Below are 14,080 nucleotides of genomic sequence, written 5' to 3'. Positions count from 1 at the left end.
CTCTCTCTCTCTTTCTCTCTCTCTGAATGTATCTGTCATTACAGTATCGAAATGTGATTGTTTCAGTTAGTGGAATAGTTTCATTTTTAAAGTGAAAGTATTTGACATGAGTGTTTTTGTTTCACTTTTGACACGTAATACTTAAATAGTGGAGGAGATATTATGTTGCCGTGGGCTCGAACTCTGTTTTTGACTAAAACACAACTGGAACCCTAAGTAAGGCATCTGTAAAATTTGAATGAAATTGGTTGCGTAGTTCTCGAGTTTTAGGGATTCACACACACACACAGACAGACAGACACACAGACAGACAGACACACAGACAGACAAACAGACAGACACACATTCTCATTTTTATATATATAGATTATATATATATGTATATATATATATCATATATATATATAATATATATAATATATATAATATATTATATATATATGTATGTATATATATATATATATATATATATATATATATACACACACACACACACACACACACACGCACACACACAGATAATACACAAATGTAAATCTATAGATTACACTCTTGGTGTGGTTGGCATTAGGAAAGGCATCCATGCCAAATCAGACGGGAACCAGGTGCTGCTTACCAGTTCCAATCAAAATGTCTGACCCATGCCAGCATGGAAGCAGACATTAAATGATGATGATGACACATACATTTATATAGGCAAAAAATTGACAGTCATTAGACCATTGGATTCAGTGTCTTGTGGTATTTCTTCCAGTTGCTTGTGCTCTGAGTTCGAATCCTGCTGAGGTTAACTTCAGTTTTTGTTGATTTGGAGTAAGAATCTGGGATCAATAAAGAGTGTTGAGCAGTGTCTTAGAATCAATGAAGAGTCTAGAGCAGTGGTTTAGCAGAACTTTTAAAGCATTAGAAGACATACGTCAGAGTCTTTGTTCCAGTTCTTTGCATCCTGACAGCAACTCCCATTGCAATAATAATACCAAGTTGTATTGGCCCTTACTTTCCCTGGATAATATTTGTTGTAAGGAACTCCTTGCTGAAATTTCAGTAGTCATTTGGCCATATCACTGGCATAAAACAGAAATTACTTATTAGAGTTTTATCTAACATTCATCTCTGACAAGTTTACCCCACAACTGGTTCCTTTGAACAAACAATCCTAGCTCGGAAAACTGTCATATAAAAGATACCAGCAGAAGTTTGCTGGACATGCTACCTAAAGAGATAAGATGCTACAAATCAGTAGACATAGTCAAGTCATGTGATCAGTTGTAAATTATCCAACTAAATTTCTGAACAGCCTCATGCCAGTAGAAATCTTTGCACACGATTTGATACTGAAGTTAAGAGCAATCATGTACAACTTTGTAATGTAAATCATCTCAAACTTTGAAATTGTATTAGACAGATATTTGAGAGACCACAAAACTGTGTATGTATGTGTATACATACATATATAAAGATTTTCTTAAAAATCATTAATGATGTAAAAAAAATTTTTTTGTTTGTAAAACAGAGTGACAGAAACCCTTTTGAAATGAATTTTATGAAAACATCTTTCCAGATGGTTCATGTTGGTCAGTTTTTCAAATTGTATTTTTTCCAGACAATGACTTTGAAGGAAATTTTGGTGATTGCTCCATCTTTAAAGTTGATTGCCGCCACTTTTTGCTTCCTCAATGGCATTATTAACTTTCCACCCATGACTCTCAGATGACTACTCTATCATGCTGCCAATCTCTATAATTGTGTTCTTACAGCTGCTTAAGTCTTTACATATCGCCACTTTTCCATTGCCATACGACTAGACTTTCAGTAGATGGCATAACAAATGAGGGCACTATTTAGAGACATCTGTACTAAAGCATATGGATAAACTCTTGTATCACACAAGTACCACTCTTTGAGTTTCTGTGATTAGTAACTGGTGACAGGCTGAAGTGAGATAATCAGTGATCACGTAAAACTAGGTTTTACATGAGAGTATTCGTCTCCTAGAAGAATACTGTGACAATAGCTAGGGTTCCCTTGCTCACAGTGGTTTTAACTGGATGCAGTTGACCCTCCTGAGTTCAGCTGCCCTTTCATGGGTCTTGGGTTTCATCCCATGGGTTGTCCAAACACCACCCTACTCACCAAGCCCACTTGATGGTGTTGTCAGTTTAGTCACCAACAACCCAACCATGCATAATATATATGTGTGTGTGTGTGTGTGTGTGTGTGTGTGTGTGTGCAGGATGGGCTTCTTTCATTTTTCCATCTACAAGATCCATTCACCAGGCTTTGGTCTTCCTGCCTTGGGCTATATTAGAAGACATTTGCCCAAAATGGTTTTCATTGAAGCCATGTGGTTGGGTAGTAAACTTCTTAACTATACAACCATGCATTGAAAGAGATTAATAGATAGATATAAAGATATGGCATGTCGGAAAGAAAAATCGTCTATGTTTTCCGGATTTTGTGGGGTTTTTTGTGGATGCTTTCCAAATTGTGTTTTGAAAGACTTTCAATTAAATTTCTGTTATTATATCCCTGCACATGTGTGTGTGTGCATGCATGCTTGTGTGCATTTATATGTGTATGTAGTCGTATATGTGTGCATGAAGTATTATATGTGCAATTGTATATATATGTGTGTAAGTATTTGTGTGTATGTAATTGTATATATGTGTGTGAGTATTTGTAATTATATGTCTGTGTATATTATATGTGTATGTAATTGTAGATTTATGTATGCGTATGTATGTCTAAATATAATATATTTTAGCATGTAGTGATATACTCTTTGTAGGAATTGATCAGTCAGCCAGAACTTACTCTAAACACTAGAATAATTCAATTATTTACTGTTGTTTTTGCACATTATTTATCTCCTCCTCTGTTTATTTTAAAATTTATCAACAACTGATCTTTCATGGTTTTTATTCTTCATCAGTAATTTCTCTTCAATCCATTGTGAAATTATACCAAAATGAATCTAAATATAAAGAGATCAGACTGTTGCTACAACCTGCTAGTTCTGAGCTCAATATCACTCAGAACTTTTGTTACTTCAGGGATCTTTTGAAATAGATATGATTGCTATGCAATAGATAGTCACAGTGGAGGCGCAATGGCCCAGTGGTTAGGGCAGCGGACTTGCGGTCATAGGATTGCGGTTTCGATTCTTAGACCGGGCGTTGTGAGTATTTATTGAGCGAAAACACCTAAAGCTCCACGAGGCTCCGGCAGGGGATGGTGGCGAACACTGCTGTACTCTTTCACCACAACTTTCTCTCACTCTTACTTCCTGTTTCTGTTGTGCCTCTAATTCAAAGGGTCAGCCTTGTCACACTGTGTCACGCTGAATATCCCCGAGAACTATGTTAAGGGTACATGTGTCTGTGGAATGCTCAGCCACTTGCACGTTAATTTCACGAGCAGGCTGTTCCATTGATCGGATCAACTGGAACCCTCGACGTCGTAAGCGACGGAGTGCCAACAACAAAACAAGATAGTCACATGACTGAAGGATTTCAATTGATTCTTTCTTCTGTCTGTCTGTATGTATGTATATATATTATCATCATCTTTATTTGATCCTTTAGCATTCACATAATTCTCTCAAAAGTAATGCTTATTCATTCATATTGTTTTGAATTAATCATGCATTATCTCATAGCTTTGAAATTTCAATGATGTGATTGTGTATTTTTAGAATGACATTGTAGGGTCGGTGTGAGAGGCTACATCTGGCCCATTTGAACATAAAGCAAATAGAATATTTTGGCTGGATATGGCCAGTTTAAATATTTAAAGGGTTAACAGCCATATTCCATACCATGGATTGGGTGGTTTTACAGGATCCAACCAGTCCAAGGATTGTATCATACTCCAACGTCTGCTTTGGCAGCATGGTTTCTACAGCTGGACGCCCATCTTAGTACCAACCATTTTACAAATGTATTAGGTGCAGTTTTTCATGGCACCAGCACTAGTGAGGTTGTCATACATCCTGTAAGACTGAGATTCCCTTTGATGGAGTAATTCTTCAGTAGAAAGAGAAGTGGCTTTATGCTGTGACATGAAGGGGTTAAAGTGTTAGGAAAGAAGCCAGAACAGAACAAGTTTTTTGGTATAGAGGAGCAACACAATTACTTACATTATAGAAGAAATAGAATGAGTGGCCAGGATGGGGCTGGAAAGAGATAAAAATAGTGGTGATGGGGTGCAGAACTGACCTTCAGGATATGAAGGCAATAAAAGTGAGTGGAGACACGAGAATATGAAATGTTGAGTGCATTGTAAGAATGTCCTTGTGTTTTTTTAATAAAAATTGACAGATATGATTTGAGAGAGATTTTACTACTATTTCTAGCATGTTGAGTGCATGATGACATACTGGCCGCTTTATTGGCTCACTAATGGATTTGTGAATTGTATTAATGGTTTGTTATAAGAATATACACTTATACATTATTGGTTTCAAATTTTGGCTCAAGACCAGCAATTTCAAGGGTTGGGGTAAATCAATTGCATCAACCCTAGTACTCAACTGGTACTTATTTTGTCAACCCCAAGAGGATGAAAGGCAAAGCTGAGCTTGGAAGAATTAGAGCTCAGAACCTGAAGACAGATGAAATGCCACTAAGCATTTCACCTGGCATGCTAATGATTCTGCCTCCCATAATTCTATTAACTGGAATTTTTTTAGCATAAAACAGCCTTAGAAACATGCTGGAATGATCAAAATAACATTTTAAATAGAAATAAGCGAGATATTGAGTGAAAAATAAGCAAACCTCATTTGAATATCTGAGAAATATACCTAGTAGATATAGCAAAAAGGTTAGATATGTGTAAATATTGACAGATAATTACGAAATTTGTAATTTTTAAGTGATCTTATATGAGATCATTGGTAGGTAATGGGTTAATAACATGCCATATATATATTATTAACATTAGTTTGATTTGCAACTTGCTGACATACAATTTGTTACTGAACATTTGAATTTTTGTTTTTCTGTAATATATTTTGTATGTTACTTCATGGTTGTTTGACAACGGATTGTGTAGAATAGCAATGAAAGATTAATTTACTTTAATGATTTTTCTTTTATCTCACAGCATGACAAAATTGACTTAAAACAACTGAAACTGGTAGCATATTTTGATGAAAATCAAAACACTTTTCTTTCTTTTCTTCATGATAAGGTTCTCAAAGCATTTTTTCCTTTTACTTTTAATACGTACTAGCTTAAAAGCTGCACTCCTTGCAGAGGGATAATTGGGCCTGTGACCCAAAACTAAATAATACTAAATGGCATGACTATAATACGTCTGTAATGACTATATGCCCCAGTGGTGTTTGATCAGAGGTTAAGGACGGATAAGAATTAATTCTGTAATGCAATCATTCTATTGTTCCAATTAGAATTTCAACTGTTGGCCAACTTGTCCCAGAGTTCTTATCTTGATATAAAATTAATGAAGCGAATATCATTTGTCTCTCCCTTGATCTCTCATGTCATCTGTCGAATGCCAATCAAGATAGCATTAATCAACCAAGCTTTACCTGCTAGAAATAGCAACCCAAATGCTATTAAATCAGATCCCAATGCTGGATGTTCAAGAACCAAATGAAGAGCAGATTTTCAATCCTGGGATCATCCTGATTCTAGAATGATATATGTGTATGTAGAGCAAATGTAGACTGAGATAAAGGGGTCCCAGACAGACAGGCAGAATTTCACTTTTTTTACTATAGATAGCCATATATACACATACTCACACACAAGGTGCATTCAAAAAGTATCCAATTTATTTTCTCCTGCCAAACCTAGTCATGTGGGCAAAATCCTGTGGGTGGGAAGTGACACCACCTTTCCTGCACGTGTATGGAAATTTTTGTGCCAGTTGGTTGCTTCAGTTCCCGTAGGCACAGGAGTTGCTGTGTGGTAAGTAGCTTGCTTACCAACCACATGGTTCTGGGTTCAGTCCCACTGCGTGGCACCTTGGGCAAGTGTCTTCTACTATAGCCTCGGGCTAACCAAAGCCTTGTGAGTGGATTTGGTAGACAGAAACTGAAAGCAGCCCGTCGTATATATGTATATATATATATGTATATATGTGTGTGTTTGTGTGTCTGTGTTTGTCCCCCTAGCATTGCCTGACAACCGATGCTTGTGCGTTTATGTTCCCGTCACTTAGCGGTTCGGCAAAAGAGACCGATGGAATAAGTACTAGGCTTACAAAGAATAAGTCCCGTGGTCGATTTGCTCGACTAAAGGCGGTGCTCCAGCATGGCTGCAGTCAAATGACTGAAACAAATAAAAGAGTAAAGAGAGCTACTACACCATGAGTACAGACATGTAGTGTACACTCACTGGATTTTCAATTTCACCAAGATATTGCATCAAGTTTTGCATACACAAGAAGAGTGGCATCACCTCCCACACGAAAAATTTTGCCCACACAGCATTAGTTTTGGCAGAAAAAACCAAACTGGATACTTTTTGAGTGCACCTCGTATATATTTTACTCCTGGTTTCCCTATGTTGATACCATTTTTTTTTTTTGTCAGCTTTTTACAAGCTGTACACTTTTGTTATTACCAACACCTGGAACGTTCATTTTGAACTCTTGTTTCTAAAATACAGTCTCTCATATTCTCCTCAGATTTCTGGAAGAGCTCGAAGAAGGGGTGTACACCCAGCAGACATTGGAGAGTGTATTACTGAATGAAGATGGTAAACAGTTACTGGTAAGTACTATTATTCTTGTCTTCATGCCATCTACTAATATAAATAGAAGTATATTTCCATCTCCCTACTGTGGTTCTTACACTATATCTGAATTGTACAGAAACAGTGACAGATCATTTAGCCAAGCTAAGATACATTTACTATCTCTTGTCTTCCTTAGAACACTAACAAGGCCAGTGGCTCAGGAACGAAATTTGCTTAGCGGGTGCAAACCCAGGTCCAAAATTTTTTACAAATTTGGTCTTGTTTTTTTTTTTCTGTTATTTATTTTTGTGATTTGTTCTTTGAGAAGGAACCTAACTTCAAGGTACTTTTTACACATCACTTTTTTATTCACGGTTTTGTAAACCTGAGTAAAATAAGTAGGGCTGCAAATTTTGGTTCTGCACTCCGCAAAAATTCTAGGGGGTGCACTTGCACCACCTGCACCCCCTGTTCCCGGGCCCATGAACAAGGCATTTGGTCAGCTCATTACTGAGCCAAAATGTATGTTTATACTGTCTCTATGTATGTTTATACATGAATTGGTGTACAAGAGTGGGATAGTGACTCAGGGAAAATTACCCTAACAGAGCTCTCATGAGCCACATTTTGGATTCAGCAATTGGAAGGATAAATAGGATAACTCATACTATGAATCCCAACTGGTTTGGAGTGGTCATTCAACCATGTCAAAGGTCATCATTATAAAATAATAAGTAATATATTCTTTTATTATTTTACTTGTTTCAGTTGTTTGACTGCAGCCATACTGGAGCACCACCTTTAGTCGAACAAATCAACCCCAGGACTTATTCTTTATAAGCCTAGTACCTAATCTATGAGTCTTTTTTGCCAAACCAAGCTATGGGGACATAAACACAGCAACATTGGTTGCCAAGCAATGGTGGGGGGACAAACACAGACACACACACATAAATACATACATAAATATATATATATATATATATACACAACGGGCTTCTTTCAGTTTCCATCTACCACATCCACTCACAAGGCTTTGGTCAGCCTGAGGCTTAGGTAGAAGACATTGCCCAAGGTGCCATGCAGTGGGACTGAACTCAGAACCATGTGGTTGGGAAGCAAGCTTCTTTATTTCTTTTAAATTGCCATAAAGGCATTACACAGAGGGGGACACTACAACACATGCGGGGACATATAACAATTAAAAATATAAAAATAAAATTTGATGTAATGAATGACATGAAAAACCAATTAAAATATGATAACATGAATGATATCTAAAAATGATATTATGAAGAGTATGCTACTCACCCCACACTGAGTAACACCACTCGCTGCCTCTGGGTCCTAGGTCCTTTTTCTTCTTCAGTCCAATCCTTTTTCCCCTTTCCCTTTTCTCTATCACTTAGTGACATCATTCTCTCCGCCATGCATTTGTATCCTTTTTCACCAGGGTGGGATCTTCTAAATTTTGTGGTGTCTGTTCTTTCTTTTTCTTTTTTTCTTATGGGGAAATGGGTGTCCACTTCTGCCTCCACCTGTTCTTCCTTTTTTCCTTTCAACGAGTACACCTTAGAGGTGATCGTTTTCTTCTCCATCCTTTCAGAAATGTTCAGTAAATGCAGACACATGGACAAGTTTCTTTTGACAAACTGGAGAGCACCACCCTCTCTGGATAGAGCAGTTGTATTGCAGACTTTAGAGCTCTTTTGTTGATTCTACATCAGCTAGCTTTATGGCTTTATGATCAAAGATGACATAACTCTAATTCTTCTTCTTTTCCTTTCTTTTCCTGTTTCTTTCATTCCCTCCAATTTTTGCATCCGCCTTCCCGTTTTTTTTTTTTTTTTAATGATTTCTCTTGTTCTATTGTCCTGATTAGTAACTTGTATAGGCCATGTACCTAGAGCCCAGAGATTGCTTGGAGCCACTATGTGTGTTATTTAAAACCTGCCTAGAAAACATCTCCAGTGTATGAAACTATTAGTAGCTCATGACTATATACTGTGTACACATTATATATATATATATATATATATATACAATTAAACCTTGGGTTTAATTGTATTTCTTTCAACACACGTATCCACATCAAGAATCTTGCACACGAAATACACATACGAAATATATATATATATACATACATACATAATGTATATATACACATATATATACATTATATATATATACACACACACACATATATATACACACACATATATATATATCAATCATATGACAGGCTTCTTTCAGTTTATGTCTACCTAATCTATTGACAAGGCTTTGAATAGCTCAAGGCTTTAGTAGAAGATAGTTGCCCAAGGTGCCACTCAATGGTTCTGACTCCAAAACCATGTAGTTTGGAAGCAAACATCTTAGCTATATAGCCACACCTACGCTTTGTCACTCTCTTAAGAAAATTTGTTGATCCATTCAGTAAAAAACTGACTGCAAAATTGATATTTTTTTTTTAAATTACGCAAATATATACAAATATCATAAGACTTTTTCTCCTTCTGCTCTCATGTGAAATTTTTTCTCAATTGGAATTTATCGTGAGGCTTCAAATAAATTGAAAACAAAAAACATAAAGAAAGAATACTTTTTTGTTTTTTTAAAGTAATTTAGATCTCGTTACATTCAAGTGACAAAACAATGGCTTACAGTAATAGTGGGGAAAACAATAACTACAATAATAATAATAATAATAATAATATTAATAACAATTATAGTAATGTAAACTTAGAAAAATAAATGAAAGAAGAAAATAACAAAAGATGATTGGAATTTCTCCAAGACTTTCTGCAGTGAGACATTGAACAGAAAATAGCAGCAACTTAACCAAACTGTTTGTTGATGATTGATAGGTGAAAAGAAAATCTTATATACCATATGCTACATACTCTCGGTGTATTGGCAGGAATTTGGATAATTTTTTTTTCAGTATATTATCTTTCTGTTTGTTTTTTTTTACTATATTTTTTCATTTTTTTCTTCTTATTTTGTCATATATTATGAAACTATTATCTACTCTCTACTGCATCATGGGAAATTAAGCAAAACTAGAATAAAATAAAACGAGAAGAGAAAAACATTAAAGGAATGAACAATACACAAGCGAAATGATATGTATTATCGCCACTAACATCATCATCATCGCCACCACCATTGTCACTCAGTTGCCATCAACATCATCATCATCATCAACACCACCATCATCAACACTACCATTATCATTATCAACACCATCATCTCTGAGTTAACACCCATTTTGTACTTTGTGGTATCATTGTGAATCTTATATATACATATATATACATATATATATATATATATTGTTTTTGTTCGCCATTGATTGTTTTGGGGTGACCCAGAGAAATAAATCAATTCTTGGTTTCTTCTGGTTTCATAAAACATTTCAATGGTGTCTTTCAACTTGCCAGCTTATATTGTGCTTCCTTTGCAGCAGTAAAACATGATGCAATGTTAGGCAGCATCACAGTGAGAGCAAAGAGGCAGCATTGGAAATATGATTAGCAGTTGTTATCTGTATGCATCTGAATGATGGAGACCACAAAGTCAAAGAGAAAGATCCTCATGGCTTCCTGTCAAGTTAGAATATCAGTTTAAAATTGAATTAAAAACTTGATTTCCATATGAGACTGGTATGTGTATATATATATATATATATATATATATAGGAAAATGAAAAATAATAATAAGGCAGAATGCTAAACTGGAAACATATTTTAATAAAGATTTCTCTAACCGGCTTTCATTGCGAAGCAAATTTTCAAGAAGAGGGAGAATGAAAATGTCTTTTACAAAGAAGTACAAAATGAAGAAAATAATATATAAAAAAATAACTATACCAATACATTATATTGTCTTTGAGCTTTTGAAGTTCAATGGTAATTCATGTATATAATGGTTGGAAAAATAAGGATGCATGAGAATTGAGAGTTGTGTTAGGTTTAAAAAAGGATTAAAAGTTTGTGTTAAGCAGGAAGTGTGGTGTCAAAACAGGAAGTGTGTGTAAGGGGAGACAAATGTTGAAAAAAAGAGTTCATAACTCCAACTAAAAACTAAATATATATATATGTGTATGTATGTATATATATAATATATATATATATGTATATATATATATATATATATATATATATATATATATATATATATATATATCATCATCATCATCATCTTTTAACGTCTGCTTTCCATGCTAGCATGGGTTGGACGATTTGACTACACCAGGCTCCAATCTGATTTGGCAGAGTTTCTACAGCTGGATGCCCTTCCTAACGCCAACCACTCAGAGAGTGTAGTGGGTGCTGTACGTATGTATGTATGTATATAGGTGTGGCTGTGTGGTAAGAAGCTTACTTCCAAACCACTTGGTTCCAGGTTCAGTCCCAATGTGTGGCACCTTGGGTAAGTGGCTTCTGCTAGAGTCTCGGGCTAACCACAGCCTTGTGAGTGGCTTTGGTAGACAGAAACTGAAAGAAGCCTGTCTGTGAGTGTGTATGTGTGTGTATTTTTGTGTTTTAGTCTGTGTTTGTCCCCCACCACCACCATCACTTGGCAACCAATGTCGGTGTGTTTATGTCCTTGTAAATTAATAGTCTGGCAAAAGAAACCAATAGAATAATAAGTCTTGGGAGTCGATCTCTTCAACTAAAACTTTTTAAGGTGATGCTCTAGTATGGCCACAGTCAAACAAAAGAATAAAAGATATATGTGCGTCTGTGTATAGATAGGCATGGTTGTGTGGTTAAGAAGTTAACTTCCACACAATATGGTTTGGGGTTCAGTCCCATTGTGTGGCAACTAAGGCAAGTGACTTTTACTATAGATCTGAGCCAATCAATGCCTTGTGAGTGGATTTGGTAGATGGAAACCAAAGAGTCTCATGTATGTGTGTACATGTGTGTGTGTGTGTTTGTGTGTGTATGTATGTTCATTATATATAGATACACACACACACACACATATATTTGTAATTGATTAATTGTGCTATGGCTTTCTCCGTGACTTGATCTAGCAGTTTGATCTCTCTATAGTTTCCTCTCTGTAAGGCACCTCTTTTGCTATTATAATAGTTTACGATGATACTGCTATGCCAGCCATTGGGTATAACACCTTCCTGTATAACTTGATTAACTATCTGAGTGGTAATCATGTATCCTGCCTCACCAGGTATTCTGAACATCAGCATAACTCTCTTCACATTCTTAATTGCCTTATTTACTACACTGTTGTCAACTTGCATTGTTGGTTCCTCTGTAGAGTCAGTATGAGGTGGCCCCTCCTTATCCCATTCATTTTCCACATCCAGTAGCTTTGCATATTCGCACTTCCATACTATTCTCTTGTCAAGTGTGCCTTCATCGTTCTGAATACACTTTTCACCAATGGCACCTTGGTTCTCTTTCACACACTGTTATTTCATGCTTCCTGTCCTAATGTTGCAGAACACTTGCAGATCTCCTCCTAACTGCCTTACCTTTAGACAGTGCCCAACCAACCTTACTACACTGTGTAGTCGACAAAATCAAAAACAAACAATGCACATGTGCGAAATTAAAAATTTTAAATGGTAACAATTTACCCACCGCACCCTGTATATATACATACACAATACACACATACATGTGACAGGCCTCCACACATAACTTGTATTGTCCATTCTCTCAGTTACCTGTAACTGATCGTTGTCTTTGTCACAGTCATTCTAAAATAGTTGATGATTGTTTTCCAAGTTCTTTAAAATATTGGCCATTTTTTATTTAATTATTCCATTTCTTCCAGAGCTGTAGACTGATAGAATTCTTAGAGTTCTAGACAAAATACTTTACAGTATTTCTTCTGACTCTTTACATTGTGAGTTCAAATCCTATCAAGGTCACCTTAACCTTATATTATTTCAAGGTTGATAAAATGAAGTGTTAGTTAAGTACCAGTTTTAATGGTATGGGCTAAACCTTCATCATCATCATTATTTAATGTCTGTTTTCCATGCCGGCATGACAGTTTGACCAGAGCTGGTAAAACCAGGGTCCGCACCAGGCTCCATTGTCTGTTCTGGCATGGTTTCTACAGCTGGATGCCCTTCCTAATGCCAACCACTCTACAGAGTGTACTGGGTGCCTTTCACGTTGAACGAGCACCAGTGCTTTTAACATGGCACCAGCATGAGAGGTTTTTATATGGCACCAGTACCAGTATCAATTTTGCTGTCATAAACTGATCTTGTGTACAGCAAGGTGCCTCTTCTTAAGATTTAAACAATTACCTTTGTGTATAAATATATATGTGAATAAAAGAGTGTGTGCATGCATGTGTCTCCTTTGTATAATCTCTTGTGTGTTCAACAAACTTATGTCTTTTCATTTATTACAGTGTGAATCTTTGTTCTTGTACGGTGTGATGCTGCTAGTGACTGATATGAAAATAGAAGGAATAATAAGAGAAAGAATACTTGTCAGCTATTACCGCTACAGGTAAGTGAAAATATGTCATAAAATGTTGCTTGTTTTTTAACAATGGAACATTTCTCTATCCCACTGGTTAACATGTTAGTCTGATGTAATCTGACCATTTACTCTTTTACTTGTTTCAGTCATTTGACTGCGGCCATGCTGGAGCACCGCCTTTAGTCGAGCAAACCCCCACCTCCCATCATCTCTTTAACTGCAGCATTCTGCTGCTGTAATTATATCTGGACAGAACTGCATGCTTCAACAGCTTTTCCCTGTTATCACTTATCCTGCTTATTGCCCGGAACTGTTTCACATGATATCCGTCCTTCATTCTTAATGCAGTCATCACTGTCTACATTTTACATCGATCTACCTTTTTAACCCTTAGCAGCATTTAAACTGGCCAGATTTGACCTCACTTACCTACCCTACAATGTCATTCTGAAAACGTACAAGTATATTCTCAAAATCTCAAAGCTATGAGATAATGCATGATTAATTCAAAACAATACAAATAAACAAACATCACATTTGACCGAATACTCTGAATGCTGACGGGTTAGACCACCAAATTGTCTCTTCTCCACAACCATACCATTTTCCCTTTCCCTATAACTCCTCCACACTCTTTCAAATTACCTAACCATACATCATCCCTGCCCCCCCTCTCTCTTTCTCTCTCTCTCTCTCTCTATATATATATATATATATTCATATCGTTTGTTCTCACTGTCCTGTCTTGTTTTTACTGTCTTGTTCTCACTGTCCTGTTCTTGTTTACACTTTCACCCTCTGCAAAAATTTCCAAATTTTAATTAATTTGCTTGTGGGAAGGACTGCTCCAACGAAGTCGCGTATTGTCCTTGCCTTCGAAACGCGGAGTAGATGGAG

At 36.2% G+C, this 14,080-nt stretch overlaps 1 protein-coding gene across 1 annotated transcript in view; it reads left to right on the top strand.

Moving 5' to 3' along the window:
- Window positions 1-14,080, top strand: part of LOC106869244 (WASH complex subunit 5) — a 159,930-nt gene that overhangs the window by 70,184 nt on the left and 75,666 nt on the right. The window contains exons 4-5 of the mRNA XM_052969903.1: window positions 6,658-6,742; window positions 13,110-13,210. Of these exons, the coding sequence (XP_052825863.1) occupies window positions 6,658-6,742; window positions 13,110-13,210 (186 nt within the window). The remainder of the gene's footprint in view (window positions 1-6,657; window positions 6,743-13,109; window positions 13,211-14,080) is intronic.

Source organism: Octopus bimaculoides, chromosome 8, assembly GCF_001194135.2.
Source record: "Octopus bimaculoides isolate UCB-OBI-ISO-001 chromosome 8, ASM119413v2, whole genome shotgun sequence".
Classification (NCBI taxonomy): Eukaryota; Metazoa; Mollusca; class Cephalopoda; order Octopoda; family Octopodidae; genus Octopus; species Octopus bimaculoides.
The sequence above is the reverse complement of the archived record's forward strand: the minus strand, read 5'-3'. Positions and strand labels throughout refer to the sequence as shown.